The 24140-nt window shown below is 39.7% G+C and overlaps 2 protein-coding genes across 2 annotated transcripts; one reads left to right on the top strand and one right to left on the bottom strand.

Moving 5' to 3' along the window:
* Positions 1–4732: 4732 nt before the first annotated feature.
* On the bottom strand, positions 4733–7068 carry LOC100706003 (60S ribosomal protein L19). The gene is made up of 6 exons (XM_003441837.5): positions 6962–7068; positions 5869–5975; positions 5661–5783; positions 5340–5460; positions 5134–5244; positions 4733–5044 (listed from the first exon to the last, which is right to left on the bottom strand). Exons 1-6 carry the CDS (start codon positions 6964–6966, stop codon positions 4918–4920), a joined length of 594 nt encoding a protein of 197 aa, XP_003441885.1. The 5' UTR covers positions 6967–7068; the 3' UTR covers positions 4733–4917.
* A 335-nt stretch (positions 7069–7403) lies between these two features.
* gpam (glycerol-3-phosphate acyltransferase, mitochondrial) lies at positions 7404–24089 on the top strand. Its single transcript, XM_025909648.1, is given in 22 exon segments — positions 7404–7675; positions 10444–10581; positions 10741–10755; positions 10758–10865; positions 11393–11466; positions 12240–12353; positions 12526–12675; positions 12773–12872; positions 14151–14287; positions 14686–14785; positions 16064–16276; positions 16508–16621; positions 16722–16807; positions 17638–17750; positions 18705–18775; positions 19234–19501; positions 19699–19856; positions 20289–20366; positions 20515–20652; positions 20782–20971; positions 21249–21307; positions 21394–24089. Coding segments are annotated over 21 exon segments (2487 nt in total). The 5' UTR covers positions 7404–7675; positions 10444–10497; the 3' UTR covers positions 21511–24089.
* The last annotated feature ends 51 nt before the right edge of the window (positions 24090–24140 follow it).

Here is a 24140-nt window from a genome sequence, read left to right on the forward strand (position 1 = left end):
TCATCACTTTCAAATGAATGACTAAGCTGTGCTCACTTCCATGAGTTGACATGTTCTCTAATGAATGAAACTGATTTTCTCCAGCATTCAGATTTATAAAATTTACTTTACTAATGTTACCCGGCTGGCGTTTTCTGAGTCAGCTTGTTTTGAGTTCTTATTTTTTTTTCTTCTTCTTCTAATGAGTCCATCTGGCCCTCCAGCTCATGATCACAAATGATTTTCATACTTGGAAAAATTTGCTCAAAAATTATTTTGATGCTTTAGGTGTTTTTTTTGTGACTCTCATCATTTGACCTTTTCTGCAGCTCCAAACCTTATTCGCTCATCTGAGCCAGTGTTGTCGCTGGCCTGTTGTTCACCTCAAGCTTTTAACCAGTTCCCTCTTCAAAGACTTCTTTTCTTCCCATCCTTAATTGCATTCATTTCTAAAGTGTAATATGTAATTTCTTCTGTAGATAATGTATCTCTCTCCTCTGGGGGCTCCAGGTACATATTTCTAAATGGGTTTAGGGCAGAAACAAATCCCTGTTAACAGTTTTGTGTTTTTAACTAAACACAGAATTCATTAAATTGCACAGATTTCTTGCCAAATGTGAGAAGATGAATCATCTGAACACTCAGCAGAAAACAGTTCCATTTTGCATTTTAATCAGTTATTGATAAATGACTTTATCTGACTCATTTATCATCAAATGAAACTTTTAGTTTACTGCAGCTCAGATTCATTTTCCTCAGTTTTGTTATTAAGCTCTGTTTTCACTTAAGCTGTCCCTGTTTTTTTTTTCCAGATTATAATTGACAATTATATTTGTGCCTGATTGAGTCCTAAGAAGAGACTGACTCCTAAGAGCTAGTGAGGAGCTGCAGCGAAATGACACACATGCATACACTCAGTGACCACTTTATTGGGTATACTTTGTTATGCTAGTGTAAGGTTCGACCCCTTTTTGTTATCAGAATTGCCTTAAATCTCCAAGGAATAGATTTAACAAGATGCTACAAATATTCCTTAGAGATTTTGGTTCATGTTGACATGATAGCAGTAAGAAAATACCCCTCGCACCATTATACCAACAGTAGCCTGACCTGTTGATATAAGGCAGGATGGAGCCATGCTTTCACGTTGAACAGGAAACATTTTTCCATTCTTCTGCTGTCCGATCTTGAAGCCTTTGTGTGAATTGTAGCCTCAGTTTTCTGTTCTTAGCTAACAAGAGTGACAACCGGTGCAGTCCTCTGCTGCTGTGACCCATCAGCTTCAAAGTCATAGATGCACTTCTGCATCTCTTTATTATAACCACTGGTTATTTAAGTTACTGTCACCTTCCTATCAGTTTGATGCAGTCTAGCCTTAATTCTCCTCAACAAGGCTTTTCCCCCCAAAGAAGTGCAGCTCACTGGATATTTTCTCATTATTGGACCATTCACTGTAAACCCTAGATATGGTTATTTGGGGGAAATCCCAGCAGAATAGCAGTTTCTGAAAAAATGCCATCCTGATCCTTGGTTTGAACTTCAGCAGGTTGTGCTTCAAAAAGATTAGCTGATTAGATATTTGCATCAACAAGCATTTGAGGAGCTGTACCTAAAAAGTGGCCGGTGAGTGTATAATATAATGTATATGTTTTTCTTGTAGACTAGCATTTTACTTTAATCCAGGTTTTCCACAAGATAAGAAACATACAAGGAATAAAAACAGAGAAGAAGAGTGTAAGTGTGGCACAAAGAACTAAGAAAAGGGCAGCTAATGGTTTTGTCAAAACAGCAGTGGTGTCAGTTAGCACCACTGAGATTTCTCTCTCATATTTGAATCTAATTTCTTATCAAATTACAGACTGCAGCCTACAGTCTGCTTGATATGATGTACCCTGACCTCTAACTGGACACTTGAGAACCCAGTCTCCGTATGTAATCCCACACTGTGGTTCACAGAGCAAGAAAACCAATAGATTAGTTAGAAGGCAAATAGAGGACATTCTCAGGTTAAAACAACTACAGTGTTCAAGGTGAGTCCGATGTCAGAGCAGTAAAATTATATAAAAGTTTTAGTAAAACTTTTCTTGCACACAAATTAAATACAGCCTCTGATTTTAAAGGTAAGCATCCTGGCGTTCCTGTTTCTGAAAACTGAAGAAAATGAATCATGATGTCTCCGTTGTTTGCAGGTCTGCCCTTGGTCTGATTGCGCCTAAGACAGCATTTGGAAGTGGAATTTGAGTCTTCACACAGAAATAATTTAGAGGAGAGATGAACTGTCATATATCTGGTGTAAACGAAACAACAGAACACTTGACATGATGCCGGTTGGCACACACCAAAAAATTCAAGTCGAACTTTTTAACCTGCTCTTTTCAGGAGCAGCGTTTGATTGCTTTCTAGTAGTACTGCTAATTTGTGCACACAGGATCCCAGTGGATCATCAGCGCAATCACTCTCATCATATTATACTGCAATTTCTTTGATTCCGTGTGGATTTTGATATTGAGCTTTGTCTGGATGTCACTAAATGAGCGCGAGGCAGTGTGAAAGCGTAAAAGAGCAACCCCTGGTGTTAAGAAGACAGGCCTGAGGCGTATCTGTATAAGATCAGAGCGACTGCCTGTCTGATTGATCTGTATCAGTGAGCACTGTTACAGTAATCCCTCCTATCAATCAGCAAACGAGAATGAGAGAATTAGAGCTCCTGAATTTTTCCCTCATGCTTTGTGTCTCTGTCAGTCTATAAGCAAGAGTGATTAGGTAATAGAGTCCACTGAACATGTGGGAAGAGAAAATAAAAAATAATGTTGAAAAGGATTAAAAAGATTTACAGAGGACGATGACGTGAACATTTCATATGTGACAGTGCTCGTGTTAATGTGTGGACTAACAGTCATTGTCTATGTGATACAGAGGCTGACCGACAGTTTAGTATGCAGCAAAGAAGAGAACCAGTCCTACAGTGGAAAGAGGGTAATCAAACAGGCGAAAGCAAAGTAATTCGTTTAGTCGTTAGATAACTGTTTTTATATTTTAAAATAATCGTCCTTTAATCACTTTCATCTCTTCATTTCATTTGTTATGAAAGCCCTCCTGAACTCTTGAGTGTGCTCCATTTGTTTTGCCTGGGTTGAAGGCCAACTGTAATAAAGAGTGCTGCTTGGTTTCAGCTCATATTCCTCTCCTTATCTAATCCCATTAAGGCTCACGCTTCAGGAAATAGGAGTGCCTCCTGGTAATGAAGAAATACATTAACGGAGCTGCAAAATGGCCTCGCTGTACAAAGGCTGTTTTCTCCTTCAGTAATCCCTGCGACATATTCCTGCAGAGCTCCCGTTTATTTATAAAGATCGTTTTGTCTGTGCGGAGCAATTTGGTAATGACCGCATACAGCTGAAGTGCATTTTAAGCAAAAGTGTTGTGCATAACGCTGCTTTGTGAGAAAATTAAATCAGGATATCAAGGTAAGCAAGTGAATTATGCTGTGTAAACCTTTATTCCAGCTACTCAAGGCCTTTGAAACCCAGACTGTAGATGTGAGGGCTCTTCACTGCCAGCTTCAAAAGCTTGAGTGTCCCATTGTTTATGCATGACTGTCAGTCACAAACATAGCAGCTTAAGAATAAGGAGGAGGTGGCAGAAAATTTTAAGTGACGAGTTTACACTCCAATAAAGTGTACGGGGATTATTTTTTATTTTCTAGATTCCTGTATTTACAATGATCTGAAATGCTGAATGTGCTTTGGATAGTAAAAACTCCCCTTTCTCTCATGCACACACACTTGCACAGCACAGCAGCAGCCTGTCTGTCCCAGTTACCACTGGATGCATCTGCACACTTCAGTCACACCTTCTTCTGCATGCAGGAGAGATGAAATCCTTCAAGGCTCAAGCAAGAAATAAGTGGATGTCTGGAGTGTCAGTAGCACAGGTTTAATGGGGCTAACGGTGGTTGTCTGAGCTTCTGCTACTTTGGTGCCTGCTTTCAGGAAAAGGGAAGCAGGGAAAATAATTTAAAATAAGCAGCTTTTATGGAGCAGACCATTGAGTATTTAATAATGCATGAAGTGCACGAGTTGCTTTACAAAATTAATAGACTTTGTTATAGAATTACAGCCAGTTAATGTGAACACATTCCTTACAGGCCATCTTCAGAAAAATCCAATATGGTGAGGGCTTCCTGTTACGTAACACTGCTCCTCACTATCAGCCAAGTCTGCATGACATCCAACCCAAACTTCAGATGCTCATACTCTAAGGATGAATATGACTTGCGAACGTTTGCCTCAGCAAGGAAGTTACTATTATATTTATAGATGTTTCAGGAGTTGCCTTATAAAATATGAAATTCAACAGCGGCTAAATTGTTGCTACTTCTACCTTCCTAAAAATGCACACAGGCTTGCAGTGCTTTTGCTGAACGAACAACAAATTGAACTGTAAGTTGTATGTGGAAAAAGTGGAAGATCTTTGTGTTTGTTGTTACCAAGTTGCTCATCTACCATTTTCAATAATACCAGCTAGGAATACTGTGCTGCGTGATCTAGTTGCTGATTGAAAACAACTATTTTTACCAAACAGTTCTCTTTCTAGTTTAATTTCCTCTGGCTAGAATGAGTAGGCATACACATGGATGTATTTGGTACTCTGCTGCCACCTGTCGTAGTGTTCAGAACATTACCTCAGTAGTCTGCTGTCTTTTCATAGCCATATTACAATATATATGGCCATGTTAAAAGAAGAAGAGGGCTTCTCTCACCTCTGTTTATTCAGGTATATATAAATCATAATCAAAATGAAATGTTTTCCAAAGTATTCTTTTCATGTCAAATCATTTTTAATATCAAGGCAAGAACATTACTGATAATATTTATCTTATCCAAATTTATTCACAACAAAAAGCTGATCCTCACAAGATTTTAATACATTTTAGATTCACTTTTTTGTAGTTTCCTCCTCCTTTGATAAGTTCTTGATGATCTCTTCTTTCTTAGCCTGGAGACGCTCTTCTCTGCGTTTGCGGGCTTCTCTTGTCTTTGTGCGCCGGGCCTCGGCCTGGTCACTGCAGGACAGAAACAAATTAATTTCAGTGTATAAATGTTGCTGCGCTTGGACTGAAATAATACAAGAAAAGAAGAAGGGGAAACATACGCCAGGAGCTTCTTGCGAGCCTTGTCAGCCTTTAATTTGTGGATGTGCTCCATCAGGATGCGTTTGTTTTTGAAGACATTACCCTTGGCTCTTAGGTAGAGACTGTGGTACCTGGAGGACACAAAACATTACTTATCTATCAATGAAACTGACATAACACCTTATTCATGATCAGTGAGTACATCAGTGATGACATTCACTCTTACATGTGCCTGTCAATTTTTTTGGACTCCCTGTAGCGACGAAGAAGACGTCGCAGAATTCTCATGCGCCGCATCCATGACAACTTCTCCGGCATACGAGCATTGGCCGTGCCCTTTCTCTTACCTGGAAAGAAAATTATATTACTGAAATAAAACTCCTATCTTACTCCAAGTTCATACTGAAACTACCACTACTTGCAGTTTCTATAAGCAGTCCTCAACATGTACACACCACTTGATTTTCTTTTCCCAAATAAGCAATTATTAGCCACATTATTAGTGAAAGCAAATTTGGGGAAAGATAACAATAACCTAACTACTCACCATAACCCGTGTGACGTCCCTTGCGGCGTGCCAGCGTGTTCTTGCGGCAGCGTGCACGGGAATGAACAGTCACAGGTTTTCTGATGATCAGTCCATCCTTTACCAGTTTTCGTATCTGCTGGCCTGTAGCCCAAATAAAATTCATTTAAATTAAAGCGTAAATTTAAGGAGCCCAGAGCCTGCTACATAAACAAAGGAAACAACTCACGAGAGTTTGCGTTGGCAATCTCATTGGTCTCGTTGGGGTCCAGCCACACCTTCTTTTTACCACAGCGCAAGACACTGGAGGCCAAGCGCTTCTGAAGCCTGAGCATGCTGGAAGAGCAAAATCATTATATAAGTACTGTAGGAAATTGTTTTTTAGTTTAATAAAAACTAACAAAAACCCCCAATATTACAGCAACAAGAAGTTTATCATTTGATTTGGTTTTATCTAGTTAAGTCCAGTGTGGATATAATTTAGTAATAGAATTTATTATTCTATTACTAATACTAATTCACTCTGGTAGTGACAGAAAACATACATGAAAAAATATGTCACATTCTACATTTCTGTAGTACAATCTTATTTGTTGAGATGGAATAAACTTTGCCTACCCATCACCATTCAACTAAGAAGCACTCTCGAGTGTGTTCATAAGCCATTTTTACTTCATACCTAATTTTTTATGCCTATACAAGAAGGTGTGACCTTGACCAGTCGAGCGCCTAACGCTAAATACCATTTAAATTATTTTCTTCGAGTGTCATAAACTGTTACATAAATGGACAAATCAGCTACTGAACTCCCATTTGAGTGTTTTTTGTTTTGTTTGTTTTTTTGATGAAAGGCTGTAAAAGATTGAAACGCCATTTGCTGACTTTTAGATGTGCAGTAAACTTGTTTGTTTACTGGTTGGTTTTCCACTTGGGAGAAGGAGATTGTAGCCCAAGTACCAAAACACATGACAACAAGTAATACCTCCACCTTGCCGAGATAATTGACTTTCATTATTAAATCTGTTTTATTTCACTCAATCCATTCCTCAGCTTGTTGAAAAAAAAGTCAAAACACTGCAGTCTTTACAGCTGATGCCTGGCTCAGTAGACGGGCTGTCTTCTAACATGTTGTGACATGTCTCATTATATTAGCACGGTTTGCTTACCAACACAGGCCATAAACGCATTCTGGTAGAAATGAGCGAATTCACTTAAAGTCAACTAGACAGTTCTCCCCGCTGTTTTAAATAAAAAATCTCTAACACTTCCTACACTCTGCTTAGAAATGAAAAGCTTAATTAAATTTCAAATATCCAGCTTACCTCATGGCTGCCGCTAGCTTGATAGAAACGAAGGAAATAGAACGTCTGTGACACTACCATTATAGCCATTGCCATGGGTGAGACAACTGTGGCTGTAATATATAGAAATGTAAATACAACAAATGTTCATGAAGTGACAGAATAGTTAAATAATTAACTAATAATTAATAACAAATAATTAATAATCTTAATATTTTGGCTTTGGTATATTGCGCCTTAAAATAAGCCACCGTAACTCTATTGATGTAGCACAGTGGTACGGTCCGATAAAATGCTTGTATCAATCCGCCCACTAGAGGGCGCGTTAACCCAATGTTTCAAAGACTGCATTTTTAAAACTTTTTTAAAACGCTTTGCCAAGATGACACATTTCCACATCAAATAAAAAAAATGGACAAAAAAAAAAAATACTAACGAACCTTTATATTAAGTGTTTAATGTTGTCAAATTGCAACGCAGAGTGGTCAAAGTGGCGTCGCGCTGCCCTCTTCTGGCTGGTGGCAGAGCGGCACCGCTGCTTGTACCAAAACAAAACCACCGCAAGTGGTCCTCCCTCCTGTCACACATCCCCGTGTGTCAGAGCTGTGCTGTCCGGTGTACCAAGGACAGTGGAGCTAGTGTGTTACAAAAGAAGCGCACCGAAATACTCAGCGGCCGGCTGTTTGTGGATAAGCTTACATTTTAGATATGACTCAGCGTAACACTGTTGTCAAGGTAAGTGAGAGTCCATTCTCGCGAGCGTGGCTGGAGAGCTAATGCTAACAGCTACATCGTTGCATTATTAGTAACTGTTAGTAACGCCGGTCCTGTCCTGTCATAGAAACAGTAACTGTGTCGTTAATATGGACTTGTTGACACGGTTGTGAGAGATAATTACTTATCATTTAGAGCCGTTTTTCACAGTAAAACACGACATAGTCGGTCAACTTTACTCTGACATTGAGTTCGAGACGACCCCCGGCAATGTGGGATTTGACATTTTTCCATGTCCCACCCGCACTGAGGTACACCGGGCTAATGCTAATCATTTAAGATTCAGACTAGATTAAGACATTGAGTGGAGGACAGGTTAAAGTCACTCCTGTCTTGGAGACCATCGTGAATACCGGCGTAATCTGTAAGATGAGATGTGCCTCATGAAGCTCGGAAGCATGCCATGCAGCGTGCCACAGACGGTCACGGAAGCTGCTCACATCACGTTTTAATAACTTTACGCAACAACATCCAAATGTACAAACTGGAGACTTTTCAATAATGTGTTTCTACGAGGTGTCGGCTGTAGCTTAACAGTACCGCGTTACCGCGGCCAAGCTAGACATGAGCATGGCTGGTTGGTACTATTGTTGTCTGATCAGCTAGTTATCTGAACTGACCATCTGTCACAAAGAGACCTCTCCTGTTTGACCTGCTTATTGCAAGGCAGGTCTGAGCCTGTCTGCCGGATTAACCCAGTGGTTTTCAGTGTGCATGAACAGGCATGATTTTGCTAAAGGTAAATAAAACGTGATTGTGTGGCAGATGGCCCGGGCCATACTTTGCCAGTGTAATTCGATAGTAGCGCCTCAGCGTGTTGTTTTTTTAAATAATTTCTTGATGATACTTCATTTTGAAATTACTGATTGAATCAAATATTTGACGACGTTATAACAGATAGTGGAAATTAATACAAACTAATGTAGATATATCCCATAAAAATTATTCAAATTAGTTTATAGGATTTGCATACGTTGAATGTTATTATCCGTGTACTCATTAAACTTTAATGCAGTGTAAGGGCTACCTTCACCTGTTATCTAATCCCTCAAGCTCCTCATTCTTGGAGGTCTTTGTTTTTCTGGAGTACTCTCGGCCATTGACCCCTTTGAAATCCCTGCTTCCCTCATCTGTGTGCACATCACCTACTACAACCACGACACCACAGGAGGACAATGTCACAATGTTCATTCATTCATTGAAGCTTGTTAGGCGGGGACATTTTTGTGAAGAGGCCAGTCTGCTGACAGTCAGACGTATTATTCAGAGAAAGATGGAGCAACAGTGTTCTTAACTGACACACATACTGTACAGTCTGTGTAAGCATTCATTCATAAAATGACTCATTTCCAGGCTAATCGGAGACATTCTCTTAATTACCTTTGTGCGATCTCTTCACATCTTCTCTCTTTCCTTACTGATGTCTAGCTATCCCCTTACCTTGTTTCTTCAGGAAGGTTCAGTGTTTATGTTATGTTTGGTTCATTGTAAAATCCTCCAGCATTGTGTGTTTACTGTAAATTTTGACTTTGTTTCAGGACGCTTACCAGTGTTATGCAGGACAACTGGTGTGTAACAAAAGCAAAGTGTCATTTGAGACACATTAGACAAATTATGTTTAAAATGCCAAAGAAAAGCTTCCCACTATGTTATTTTTAGATTGCTATTTTGTGTAGTGACTATTTCTACATAGTCACTGATAGGGATGCTCCAGTTGTGTAACTGTGAGCTGATACTCATGTTAAAATGGGCCTCTATAAAGCTTGACTTGACTTGACTTGACTCTGTCAGACATCATGGTGAACTGGTGACTTGTCAGATAGCACTGTTCAGCCAATAAATCAGTGCATACATAGTAGTTGATGTTGTTACTCAGTCTAACTGCAGGCCTTTGATAAAATGATAATTTTTCTGTGCCATAAACCTGCTGCTTCCCAAATTAAAGGCTTTATTTGGTTCCCTTTTTTGTTTTTTTCCATTGTCAGATATTTAATGTGTGCATTAAGCCAAACCAAAAAAAGAGCAGCGTAGTTTGGCTGCATATATCTGAGTTTGTGCATTTAATTTAAGGTTCTTGTTAGCTGGAGTTGAGTACAACAGCTGTGTCTTGAGAGCAGATGATGATCTCAATTTACATCTTTAGAAGTGCATTGTTTGGTGTTTGAAAATGTGTGTGTTTTCTAAAATGAGGAAGTCTTTGCCCCATCTGTGGTCACACTGCTATTTAAAATGGCTTACTCGCATATCAATTAAAGAAGTAAAACTTTGACTTCTCTGTTAACTAGTCCCACCAGACTGCATTTGAGATGTTGGAGTGATTAATGTACATTATTACCCGCTGCATCTTGTTGGTTTTGCCAGTATAACTTCCAACTTTTCTTAGAAAATCAGGTCTAACCGGAGCACGCCAGCGTTGACTGAACCTGAATAGCACAGAGATGCCTCATGTGGGAGGTGCTGACTTTTGGCTTTAAAGTTGAAAGGAAGCTGTTAACATCTGGTTGTTCACCATCATTGCTCATGCAGTCAAAATGCTGAGCAGAGGCAGCTTGTGAAGGCGAGCTAAGCTATGTCGCCCACTGTAGCTTAATACATTGCTGCAGTGAGGGTTGTATTTTTCCACCAGCTGGATTTAAACGCTGTGCATTTTCTTTGTGCTACTCTCTAATATTCATTGATCACTTAAATTAAAAAAAATGTAACTGTATAGTATTTGTGTGTGCTGTCAGCTTGCCAGCTAGTGGTGTGTGACGAGGAGGGAGAGGAAGGAGACAGCAGAGAGCATGGAGCTGTCAGATGGCTTGCTGCTGCAGGTCAACAATGGAGAGCAGTGGTGTAACCGCTGGAAACATCCCAATGAAGAGTCGGTAAGCAGCAATTAAGTTTTTTTTTCTTCATTGTACATTCAGAACAGATCCATGCATCCCCCCAAGATCAAAGGCGATAAATCCCATCTTAGCACACACTGTCCTTTCATGTGATGCTTTTGCTTCATCCTAATCAATCTTTTTTTCATGCATTTCAAGGACCGCAGCACCAGAGGATCCCTTCAGTCCTGCGTAATGTCGCCAGCACGTGGAAGGAGGGTCTGCTGAACAGAAAGAGGCCCTTTGTGGGGCGCTGCTGTCACTCCTGTACACCACAGAGCTGGGTAAAATTACATCGCAGCTAATTAACTGTGACTTGAGTTAATTTGCTGATTTCTGGTCTTTTTGTAAAGAAATTGGCCAGCATGTGGAGTGGACAGTTCCTGCTAGACTCGATCTATCCTGGCTGTTCGAAAAAGCAAGCAATCCTCTTAAAAAAATCAAGATTAAAATTAATTTTAGATAAGTCATTATTATTCATATAATGCATTCAAATGTAATTTGATTATTTAATTTTATTTAAATTATATGTGGGATCTCAGGTTGTCTTCCTGTGTTTATATGATATGGGTGAAAATCTGAAAAGTGGTTACAAGGCATTTTCTAGGAATGTTTTTTTTAGACATAAATCAATACTTAAAACACCTAATATTGGGTTTAGTGCAATAATATAAAAATTAGCTATTAGAAAAAGACATTCTAGTTAAATTTATTTTCTTAACAAGAATTAAAGCATAACAAGCTATAAACTAACGCAAAACAAAACTAATTCGAGTTGCTTTCTCATTGTTTATCTTTTTGTTCCTTGCAGGAGAGACTGTTCAATCCCAGTATTCCATCTCTGGGTCTGCGGAACGTCATCTACATAAACGAGACCCACACTAGGTAAACAGAGCTTATCGCTTCCCTTCCACTTTAGGAACATTCTTCAACTGAAACTTCACGTCGTGCTTTGGCAGAACAGGAAAGTCTCTACTTGCCTTGTCAGTCCATTCCCACCAAATGCAGTTCAGATTGAGGGTGAAATTCTTAACAACCAGTGTAAAATAACTGGATTTAAGAATTACTCTCTGGAATTGTGGAAAGGTCGACAGATGAATAATTTACGGTGTTTGTCAATGGACACCAGACACATGCACCCAGTGGCTGGCTTTTGTTGACAATACTCAGTAAGATATATGCCACCATGCTCCAAACTGAATGGGGAAAGCAGAAATAAGTTAATATCTAGTTCTATTAGCATGTAAACAGAGATAATGATGTACTGTACTCAGCATGGTTGGGTTAGCATAGTTTGCTTTGCCCTGACACAATCAGTATTATGTTACTTAAAAGCTCATCAAGGTATAGCAAACCCAACCTGTAACACAGCTGTTGATGATGAAGCTGTGTGTTTGGGTTATTCAGGTTATGCATTGTTCTGCAGTTCCTGGAAATGTGATATTACCATGAAAAGTCGTGCAAGTCTTCCTGACTGTCCCTTATCTGAAAGTTGATTTATGTCTTTAATTTATCTGTTTTTGTGCTAAAGGCTAGGCTCATGTTTATAACACAGCTTACAGCATATATCAGAGTATATTTGAGAATCTCTTCTCGTATGTAAATATGTGTCATTTTTGTGGTTTTATGCAAGCGTGTTTCTGTGCGTGCTCATGCAGACAGCGGGGCTGGCTGGCGCGCAGACTGAGTTATGTGCTTTTCGTTGTGGAGAGAGATGTCCACAAGGACATGTTCACCAGGAACGTGGTGGATAACGTGCTCAACAACAGCAGGTAAAAGTCAGGATACAGGAACTGCAGCCCACATCAAACTTTATGTTTCAATCGTAGCTAAATTTGAGATATGGTGGACATAAAGAAACCATTTTTTTAGAGAAATGGAGACAATGCGTTGAATGTTAGAAGAGGCAGCTTTATGTTTGTGTTCTTCTTTTGTTGATTGCAGGGTGGAGAATGCTATTGTGACAGTAGCAACAGACTTGGATGCTGCAGCCAGCCAGCCTGGCCAGGAGCACAAAGCTGTCAGCAAAGTAAAGCAGAAAGCCAGGGCCTTCCTCCAAGAGATGGTTGCTAACATTTCCCCAGCCTTTATTAGGTATTTGTACTTTTTAGTTTATGACAATATTGTAACGCCTTAAGTAGTCCCTCTATGTATTGTTCTGTTCTACATCTTAATTTTTCTTTTGGATCAGGCTAACTGGTTGGGTGCTTTTGAGGCTGTTTAATGGCTTCTTCTGGAGCATCCAGATCCACAAAGGACAGCTGGAAATGGTGAAGAAAGCTGCTACAGAGGTGAGGGGCAAATACACACATGAGAAACTGTCTCAGCACAATCTGCTACACAAAATGAGTAGGACTGTGTTTTCCATTAATATTGAAAACTTGTTTATGATTGCTGAAAACGTTAACAGCTAAACCAGTAAAGCTCAAAAACTGATGTAGTATTTCATGTACATGGTCTTCTTCACTGATTGCTGTGTCTCGATCAACTAGCGAAGCAGCCTTTATTTCTGACCACTGAAGAGGCTTTGTGAATGTAAATGATTGATAATTGTAAATATACATAAACTAGCACTATTTAAATACACTCCACTTTATTAGGTACACCATGCTAGTACCAGGTTGGACCCCCTTTTGATTTCAGTACTGCTTTAATTCTCTGTGGCACAGATTCAGCAATGTACTAGGAACATTCCTCAGAGATTTTGAACAATGTTGACATGATAACATCACACAGTTGCAGCAGATTTTTTGGCTGCACATCTGAGATACAAATCTGTCGTTCCACCACTCTGTAAAGGTGCTTCATTTGATTGAGATCTGGTGACTGTTGAGGCCATTTGAGTACAGTGAACTTGCTGTCATGTTCAGGAAACCAGTTTGAGATCATTTAAGCTTTGTTACATGGCGTGATATTTACACTGGAAGATGGGTACAGTGTGGCCATAAAGGGATGGGTATGATGAGTAGCAATACTCGGAGCTAGGTTCTAGTGTTTAAATGATGTTCAGTTGCTACTACGGGATCTTGACCTTACCATCCAAATCTTGCAGCAGTAATCAAGTGTTCAATTCAACTCAAAGCAGTCTGCTCATTTTTCTCTGGCCTCTGACATCACCAAGGTATTCTCACTCAAAGAACTGCTGGATGTTTTCTCCTTTACAGGAAAATCCCAGTAGATCAGCAGTGTCTGAAATACTTAGATCAGCTCATCTGGCACCAACACTTAGGTCATTTAAGTGATTTTGAATGTGGCTTTTCTTCCCCATTCTGATGCTCGGTTTAAACCTCAGCAGTTCATCATGGCTGTGTTTACACACCTAAATGCATTCAGTTCCTGGGCTGTTATTGGGATTGGCTGATTAGACTTGTGAGTTAACAAGCAGTTGAACAAGTGTACCTAATAAACTGGCTGTTTAGCTGAGTGTTTAGTTGCTTGCTTGTGATATTTACAAGGTGTTTTCTGTCATTGCACATTTCTCATAGATACTAAAAGTGCTCAACATTGATCGTATACAGACTTCTTAAAAACGTGTTAGGAGAAATTGCTTATTTCTCTTTTCTTTGCAGCAAAATGTGCCGATGGTCTTCCTCCCAGTTCACAAATCCCACATCGACTACCTGCTCATCACGTTGATTCTGTTCTGTCATAACATCAAAGCCCCGCACATCGCTGCTGGAAACAACTTAAGCATCCCCATCCTCAGGTAAACATGAGGCCTTGTGTGAAGATTGATCTGGAAATAAGGTGTACTTATGTTTAACTCAAACAATAAAGAATTCCCTGGAAATATGTTCGATAGTTAAATCTTTTTTATAATCCTGCTTCAAGTAGCATTTGATGGTTCAGCACTGATCCTTTTGTACTACATGAGTATTTACAACATGGGTTCCCTGAAGTGTCAGGATGAGTCATCCTTATATTTTAAGTGCTTCGGTATCAAACTGTCCTCCTTTTCCATCATAGTCACACCTTAATCCAAATTAGTACCTTGAGGAAATTACTGATTAAAACTGTATTTGCTGACAGCTGTGGAGTTTGTGTTTGCTGTTGCTGCCCATTCAAAAGCTTGGAAACTACTTGATAAAACTTTTTTGTTTTCAGCACCCTGATCCGTAAACTTGGAGGTTTCTTCATACGACGAAGAATGGAAGAGTCTGCAGATGGAAAGAAAGACATTTTGTACCGATCGCTTTTGCACGCAGTAAGTCTGCAGAGAGGGTTTTCTTCATGTTTTCTCCTCTGTGTGTTCTTTTCTATTGAGTAATGAGAGAGTGAAATGTTTTTGTTATTTAAGCCTTGTCTTTTTTTCCAGTTTTACTTTGTAATTAGCATTATATCTTCTAAAGAACTTATTTTGACTCTGCTACAGTCCTGTCATTTCTAAGCCCAAACTAAATTTTTGGGTAAAAGTAACCTGCTTTCCTTCATTGTAGTGACCCATGTGTCATCGGTTTCGCTCTCTAAGCATATTGGGTGGGCTTATACATCATCTAACCTTTTATTTACAGGTTGTAACCCAGTGTTAGTGATTATAGGTTTTTCTGTATCACATGACGAGTAGATGTTCAGGCCTGTGTTGCAGATTCATAGGTTTTTGTTAGTGCTTCGCCATCAAAAACTACTTGGAAGATTTTCAGTGTGTTTTCTACAAAATAGCGAGGAAACTTAGGTGGTTTATTTAATTGCATGGGTTGATCTGAGTGGCAAATTTTCTTCGTTTGTATCTTCAGAAGGGGTTGGCAATAATTAACAGTGTATTGTGCTTGTAAGATAGGTTCGTATTGTGTCCTTAAGATGAGAGTTATCAGCTCAAGACATGAGCAGCTAGTAGAAATGATGAGCTGAAATTCAATCCTGTTATACAAGCAATATTTTATCTCTTTTTCTTGCTAAAGAGTGCACAAGTTGCAGCTGTAATTATTCAAAGTGGTCTAAGTAATTTAATTTGCTAAAAAGTGAGATTTTAATCTGGCACGCACGTGTCACTTACCAGAATGGAATTAACTTTCACAGGCGAGCTGTAGAAAAAGGTCACATGCTGCTCCAACTCCAGTTGCTCCCATGAAAACTGAACCTAGACGTCCCGGCTTACTTTGAATGCCACGGACTGGAGTTTATTTCAGGACAAAGCTTCTATTCTCAAAAGTGTCTGCATAGTTAAGACAGCTGTGTACACACTGTACTCAGGAGGATATCATTATACAGCAAAGCTACCTCAGCATGCACCCGATTTCCTACACTTTGAGTCAAATTGTTGTTGCTGCTATTCATGTTTAACCTGCTTACCACAGTACTGGCATGGCCTTGACTTTACTCAACTGTCACCTTGTTATTAAATGAATTTCCTGCTTCGGGACGTCAGCAAATTATATTTTCACCAAAAATACTGTGACCTTTACATGCAGTTTTTTTCTCATTTGTCTGACACAAACCTTTTCTGTATTCACCTGATCATTTCCTTGTTTCGTCATTGTCGTAGTACACAGAGGAATTGTTGCGGCAGCAGCAGTTTTTGGAGGTCTTTCTGGAGGGGACTCGGTCGCGCAGTGGTAAGCCATCTCCAGCACGTGCAGGCATGCTGTCCATCGTGGTTGACACAATGTGCACGGGGGCCATCGGAGACGTGCTGGTGGTGCCAGTTGGCATCTCCTATGACCGCATTATTGAGGGAAACTACAATAGTGAGCAGCTGGTGAGTGTCTGGATGACGTCGGTGGCAACAAAGGTGTTTTTTTTTTTTAATCATGCCCCAAAAAACAAACAAAAAAATACACAGAAAAATAAATTACTTGGATTTTGAATTTGTGACTGAAGAAAATATATGTATTTCTGGTGGTAGAGCCAAGCATGTTTTGACACAAACTGCTTCAGCTGTGTCCTTATAGCTATATTTTTGGAAACTTTCAAGTCTGTCTTGTTCTAGGGCAAGCCGAAGAAGAACGAAAGCTGGTGGGGAATAGCATGTGGTGTGTTCAGGATGCTGAGGAAGAACTACGGTTGTGTCCGCGTTGATTTCAACCAGCCCTTCTCCCTGAAGGTGATTAATCACACTAAAAAGAGCTGAAAATCTTCCATGTTTGTTTTTTAAATTGAATATATATTTATGAATACATATGTCACATTTATGTCAATTATAGGAGTACTTGGACACCCAGAGAAGCCGTCATAGTCCACCACCTGTATCTCTGGAACATGCTTTGATGCCCACCATTATTTCTGCAGAGTTAGTACAAATATACACACACGCTCACTCCGTAGTCTCACATGTCATGACCTTCCTGGACAATCTTCATGTCCAAGCTCTATACCTCCCTCCTGCTACTTCATGGCAGGCTCTGTGACATTCGAGAACGGGTCGTTAGTTAGCCCTGGCAGGGGTCAGATCAGTTCAAAGCTGTCTCTTCATAGTAAAAATGAGCGATAAAGCACTGTTGCTGGGATGATTACAGTCTGCCCCAGCTGGTCTACAGTCAGTTTCAAAACTTGTGCCAACAGTGGTGATTAACAACCATCTCAAATCTTTCGAGACAGATTGTATGGAAGACTCTTTTCAACACTCACGTGAAATAGTGGCATATCACGTTTTGCTAATGGCATGGTTGGATGAGACATGCAATGACTCTGGCAAAAGCCAGGAAGTAAAAGAGTAAGATAACCACCCCGAGGTCACGTTAGATAAATGATGGCAAATAATTGGTAAGCTATTAACTTGAGATCAGATGAGTACTTTTTTAACGGCAGGGGCAGATTGTTTGTAGAGAAGTCGGACACAGGGCACTCTCACGCCACTTTGTTCCTCTTTTGTCTGTTTATTATCATTCATCTATGTTTATTTGGGTTTTAAATACTGTATCCCCGTGTAGTGGCTGTATATTCTAATGTGTATTACATTTTACAGTACCTAATATTATTATATTCTTACATTATTGGGGGTTACGTACACTGCAAGCTTCCAAAAATGGAAGTGAAAGATGTCAACTGACATCTTAAATTATGTATACTGTATGTGACACAGTAAAAAAACATGTTGGCTTGTTGTTATTATCCTTCCAGGCCTGATGCTCAGCTGTTTGATGGACAGGAGGAAGAGCAGGTGAACAGAGAGCTGCCTGAGGACATCTCTAGACGACAGCTTATCAACAACCTGGCCAAGCACGTTCTCTTTAGTAAGAAAATCACAACCCGCAGATGGTGGGTTTACTACATGCATGATGACTAGGAATCATAATTTAAAGTCTTCAGTAAGCCCCCCTGCCCCTTTAATAAGCACATAAGTCTCCTTTTCATCCTGTGCTAAAGGTGCACCTGCTCACAAAGGCAGCACTCATGAAATACAGCACAGCACAGCATCAGTCCATCCGCTTCACATCACTCTGGGTGTTTTGCCCTGGGATAGCACTCCAGAAACCGGTTCTCCCCAGCTCATTCAGCTGCATTCTCCTACACTAGCTTTTTTTTCCTTTTTTTTTTTAAACCAACAGCCTATCACAGAGCCACCAGCTGGATGGCATGTTGTTTTTAGCCAATAAGGTGAAGGGGAGGATGGAAGCACAGGGGAGGGGGAAGAATGCAGTACCAGCTTAGCTGTTCATAAATGTCCTGCACCTCTAGGCTTGATTACTACTTGAGGTGATCTGTAGTAACCCTGGTCTTTACACGCTCCCTCACATACTCTTTCTTTCTGCCTTTGAGTGCTATCAATATAATCAGCTCTTTTGGGCCTATTTAATATTTTGTTTTTAGTAAGTCAAACTCTGATGAATTAATTAAAATTATATTTTAAAAAACACAAGTATATAGCTTTTTTACATCCTTTCTCCCCAGCCTATTAAATCAGACAGCCACCCACCTTCAGTTGGGTTCTGTCTGAGGTTTCTTTATGTTAAAAGACTTTTTTTTTTATGTCAACACTTAATCAGGCTCAAGGTTGAATTGTCTCTGTAATACTCTGTAAACTTTCCTGACTTGATATCTGCTATGATTGGATGCTATACATATATACACATACATACATATATAAAAAGGAACTGAACACAGCTTAGTTTGGGGCTTACAGCATTGTAGTCTTGCTTTCTGTTGTGTGTTGCTTATTATACCCTTTTTGTATCTCCTCCTCATAGCGGCCAATAAATCGTCAGCAATCATGTCAACCCACATTGTGGCTTGTCTACTGCTGTATAGACACAGACAGGTACGTATAGCTGTTGCCTCCTCTCTCTCGTGTTCTGTCACTGCCAGATATACCAGCTCACATTTTTTAAAATCCTGCTATTACTACCCCTTCTGGTATTTTGCTATGTTTTTTTCCCTTGTTCCTCTTCCGTTTAGCAGGTATGCACCTTCCTGGGCATGGCACTTAAGTCATAAATATAGGAATAGATAACTCTGTTAGAAAATCGTATTTCTTCCTGCATTCGCTTTCATCGCCTCTTGCATTAATTGTGAGACTCTGCCCTCTACAGACACACTAATGTCATGACATCTGCTCAGTGCTGCGTACAACCCCAAAAGCCCTTTTGTAGTTTTTTTGTTCGTTTCTTGACTTTTATTATTTTGAAGTGAGCTTATTATAATTCACCAATATTCTTTTTTTTTTTTAAAGTTTCTGATGTTGTTGTTTGTTTGTTTTTTCTGCTCGTTTTGTGTCAGGGGGTGGTGTTGTCCAAGCTAGTGGAAGACTTCTTCAACATGAAGGAGGAGATCCTGTCACGAGACTTTGACTTGGGCTTTTCGGGGAACTCAGAGGACGTGGTTATGCGTGCGCTCCACCTCCTGGGGAACTGCCTCAATGTGACCAGCAGTTCTAATCGCAATGGAGAGTTTACCATCGCACCTACTCAAACTGTACCGGCGCTTTTTGAGCTCAACTTCTACAGCAATGGCCTTTTCCATGTATTCATTTCTGATGCAATCATTGGTAAGTTATGCCAACAGTATTATGTGCTGTTTTGGTACATCATTGTGGTTATTATTTAAGATAAAAATACTGAACGTGTAAAGAAAGCTTGAATAATTAATTTTTTTAAATAGTTAGTTTAAATTGCTGTTTGAAGTTAATGTGATGTGACAGTAAATCTACGTTCAGCAGTCCTAAACACACCTCTACCTCCCCAGCCTGTAGTGTCCTGTCGCTGCAGCGAGAGCTGGTCATCGAATCAGAGTCTGCTCGCCAGCCTGGCAATCCCAGTAATCTTCTTCTAAGTCAAGAGAGACTCATCCGCAAGGCCGCTGGTCTCTCCCACTTCCTTATCAATGAGGTGGCTGTAGCACCAGTAAGTCCTGCATATTCCATCTTTATCACTCCAAATGTCTGCACACATTTTACATAAGCATCCATGATATTATGACTACTGCTGTTATCCACCTCATGTCCACTTCCTCATTTCTTCAGCAGTGGACATGTTTACAATCAGAGTCCTTTTATATATGCCAGACATTGTTTTGTGCAATTGTGACAAGATAATTAACCTTCACTTTATCTCTGTGTGTTCATTGTTCATCTGAATATAAGACATTCCTGTCACTGTAATTAGTAACTGTAAACTACGCTGTTTATAAAGATTATTTACAAGGTTTGCATATTAGTTTACACTAGTACTGATGGAACAGGTTTGTTGACAAGTAGTTGTTTGTAAAAGTACATTTTCAACTCCTATGTGGTTTCATGTTTTAGCGTCTCTGCATCTCTCCTGTCTGTCCCACAGCCCTGCCAGACCATTTACCAGGTTTTCCATGACACAGTAACCAGGCTGATCCAGTATGGAGTTCTTTATGTGGCAGAGGTGAGTTTACAGGTCGTCAGCCGCTGGACAAAAATAACAGATCATGGCGGCTAATGTCAGAAGTTGAATGTTTTGGGAAGGACTCTTAGCGATAGTTGCTATTGGGTAATGAAACTTTCAGATCATCTGATCTGTTTTTGTGTGTCAGGAGGACCAGGAGGAACTGAGCCCAAGCCCCACAGATGAGCCGTGGCCCAAAAAGTTTGCTGAGCCCCTTTCCTGGAGAAGTGACGAAGAGGATGAGGACAGCGATTTTGGAGAGGAGCAGAGAGATCGCTACCTTAAGGTATACTTACGTGCACCATTTGGAATTTTACAGCCAACACAATCGCCACAGCATTCACATCCAAACATCCACTGTTCACCATCAAAAATGACTTTATTTGACTTTTGGTCTGTTTGTGTTGTCTTCCAGGTGAGTGTTTCTGCAGAGCACCAGGAGTTCTTTGTCTTCCTTCAGCGGCTGCTCAGCCCGGTGCTGGAAGCCTACAGCGGGGCCGCGATCTTCGTCCACAGTCTGAGCCAGCCCATGGTCGAGTCCGACTACACCCAGAGGCTCTTCAGATACCTGCTCACACGCACAGAAAGAGGAGTGGCTGGTTATGGTAATATCCTAACATCACCCACATACTCCACAATGTAGTGTGTTACGTCCCACTTGGAATTGAGAAAATTGCTAAAAAATGAGAAAATGGTTATTCCAGTCATGATTTTTTAGGTGCTGGGAATAAAGTCCAAAAGTATAAGTAGTATTCACATGAAAAATAAGAAATTATCAGCAGATTAAAGAAGGATTTAGCTAGTGACAAATTTTAAAAGTAAGATCCTGTCTCTGGTTTATGTATTTCAAGCACTTCATAATCTTATTCTCATTTCATTCAGGTGAAAGTGCAACTCATTATCTGGTTAAGAACACCGTGAGGACATTCAAGGAGCTCGGGGTAAGCATGTGTGCGTTTGTTTGTGTGTATTTGGGGTATGTGCAGAGTCCTCCAGCTGAACCTCCTGTTTTCTGTTTATTCTCCAGGTCCTAAAGGAGAGGAGAGAAAACAAGGTGACGACTCTGGAGCTAAGCAGCACCTTTCTACCTCAGGAAAATCGGAACAAACTCCTGCAGTACATCTTAGGTTTCACTCTGCTGTGACCGCGTCGTGCATCACCCAGCTCGGACCCCAGGCTCCTTCCAATAAAGGGCTTCTACTGGTTACTTCTAAACAGTCCCAGGTGCTACTCTGTGGAAAGCTTTACCAGGAAGTGCCTTCACGTAAAAGCAGCTAACTATCAGCTGTTAGTCGGAAGAGACTTGAAGCCAGTCTTCCCTTTCTTCTTTTTTTTTTTCTTTGTGTTTCAGTCTCTGACTCCCTATGTTAGAACCGCACAGCTGATTTAACACGTGTATTGAAGGGGTCCCTCTAGGAATCGTTCGTTGTGAACTTTGCAGGAGAAGTCAAAAGGTTTTAATATGAAAAAAAAAAGTTTAACCGTGCAGTCTGAACAAAGCAAAGCTGCCTTTTGTCTATACAAGTGAACAAGTAAAATATGCATATAAAATAACTGTAAACATAACCAACAACAGAGGCATTTTTATGTTAACTCTTTGTGCTTGTTTAAAAAGTTGCCGTATTCTCTCCAGTGCACTCTAATATCTTACAGTTTAAAATGTGTTTCCTGTACATAGAGCGTAGAACAACTTCATTTATAGTGCACTGAAATTATTGCACTCTGGTGTAATCAAAGATAAAAGTTCGCTGTTCTCAGAGAGATACAGTGCCCCTGCAAAATGTGTACATATCCAAGGTTTCAGTGGCAAAATGTATGAATTTAAATCTCCATACAGCGAAGGTCAGTTATTTCTAGTTGCTGTTTTTTTTAGATAAAAACAATCAGTGTGCAGTTTGGCCCATGAACAATATTTACTTAGTGAATGCAATACGTACCTGTTGAAAGTCTGCCATAGTTGAGGCCTAAAATAACGTCCACCCACAGTTAAGTGCATTCAAACCACTAATATCTAAGTGCATTCACTTACACTTTTCATATGAAAAGTGACTTTGATCTCTTTTCTTTTTGCAGAACACCTCACTTTTCGATGAATGTTACACAGCACAGCACTTAAAGTAATGAATACCAGCCATCACACCCACTTTTATTCTAATAACAACACGCTCAGACACTCTGTGGCATGCCTTTCAGGGAAAGCAGATATTTGGGATTACCACCTTTTTTTTGTTTTGTTTTTTGTTGTATCATTAACACGCTGTATAGCCTTTATAGCATTGCTGCTGAAAGAGCAATAGTTGGGCATTTGTGAGATAAAAGTGCTGCATAGTGTGGTAAAATAGTGCAGTTCTTTTGAACAGTTGGCTAATTGTGAGTGCAGTATAGTGTTCTCTTTACAGACCTCTGTAAGGTCAAAAACAAACAGGAAACAGGAAAAATGCTGTCATCCGAAACTTCCAGGTTAAATTATTCTTTTTTCATGTTAGATATAGCAGTGGAATTTTAAATTCCATCATTAGTTACATTCTTTAATAAAATCAATCTTACACTGACTTACATTATGATAGAGTTTAGGCTACCAGTAAGTAGATATTACCTATTCTTCTTCCTATTATTATTGTTATAGTTGCAGTACATTTAAGTGTTTCAGTGTTGGAATCAAAAAGTCAGATATGCCTGACTGTGAAATTTTAAATGAACAAAAAGCAAAGTGGCTGAAGTTAAAGTACGATGGTGAAACAACAGCATTGTGCATTTGGCTGCGAGTTTCTAATTCTGTTGTAAAGTAACTTGATAACACAAAGTCGATCATTAATATTAAGTCAATATTAAGTGTGTCTTTCAGTTTCAGTTTGCAGTGAATATGAATATAAACGTAAACCGCTCCTCTTCTTGATGGCAGAAAAAAGAGGAAGCAGCAAGTTTGAAAGCGTGGGAGGAAGTGTAATGAATTGCCATCATTATTGAATGATCGTGAGGACATTGTTGATGTGTCAGGGCAATAGAAGAATTGGGACCTTTAAATAAATATTTCTATTGGGAAATACGTGTGATAGCTCAACACTTCTTGTTACAGGTCATTGTAATGTTTATTTTTCATATTTTTCTAAACTTGTAAATGAAAAAAAAAAGTTACATATTGGTGAAAGACACCTAAAGCATGTGGAAGAACAGAAGAGTATGTTACTGAAACAAGAATGTGCTCTGAGAGTGTCACGAGCTTTCTAGCATTTCTGAGCCCTCGGTCTGTACAAGTCTCCTCACCAGGGGACCCATCTGCCATGATCCAACCACTATACGTACTGTACTGCATGTTTCCTCTGGTCGCCTTTAATCATCGGCACTTCAATGTGAACTCTGCTCAACCTGATAATAATGGTCTTTTACAGCCTTACCGCTGTGTACGTCGTGTAAGTTGTGTTGATGAAAGCGAGCTGTATGTGTAGAAGATTAATTGTGTTACCTCTTGAATGTTATCTAAAAAGGTCATTGTGATATTGTCAAATACTCGATGGATGTGGTACAGATTTATAGTTTTTAATGAACTGCTTGTGGGATACTGAAGCTGCATTAACCACATCCCACTACTCTGTATAATGTAGGATAAATGCCTGTATCTGGGAAGCAGGTGCCTTTTTAATGCACTGTAGTATTCTTTTGTTGTTTGTTTTTCTTGTTCTTTTGTGCATGTTAATAATTTTGGGAATCCAAAAGAACACTGTAGATGGTAACTTGGAAAAAAAATACACAAGTTGAGAGAACATGTTAGAATCA

Source organism: Oreochromis niloticus, linkage group LG8 (genome assembly GCF_001858045.2).
Source record: "Oreochromis niloticus isolate F11D_XX linkage group LG8, O_niloticus_UMD_NMBU, whole genome shotgun sequence".
Classification (NCBI taxonomy): Eukaryota; Metazoa; Chordata; class Actinopteri; order Cichliformes; family Cichlidae; genus Oreochromis; species Oreochromis niloticus.

What these genes read in the sequence shown, in the direction of transcription:
- LOC100706003 (XM_003441837.5), bottom strand. An exon ending in GATTGCCAACGCAAACTCTC is followed by an intron (nt 5,784 to 5,868) that starts GTGAGTTGTTTC and finishes TTTGGGCTACAG; the next exon opens with GCCAGCAGATACGAAAACTG. An exon ending in AAAAAAATTGACAGGCACAT is followed by an intron (nt 5,245 to 5,339) that starts GTAAGAGTGAAT and finishes TGTGTCCTCCAG; the next exon opens with GTACCACAGTCTCTACCTAA.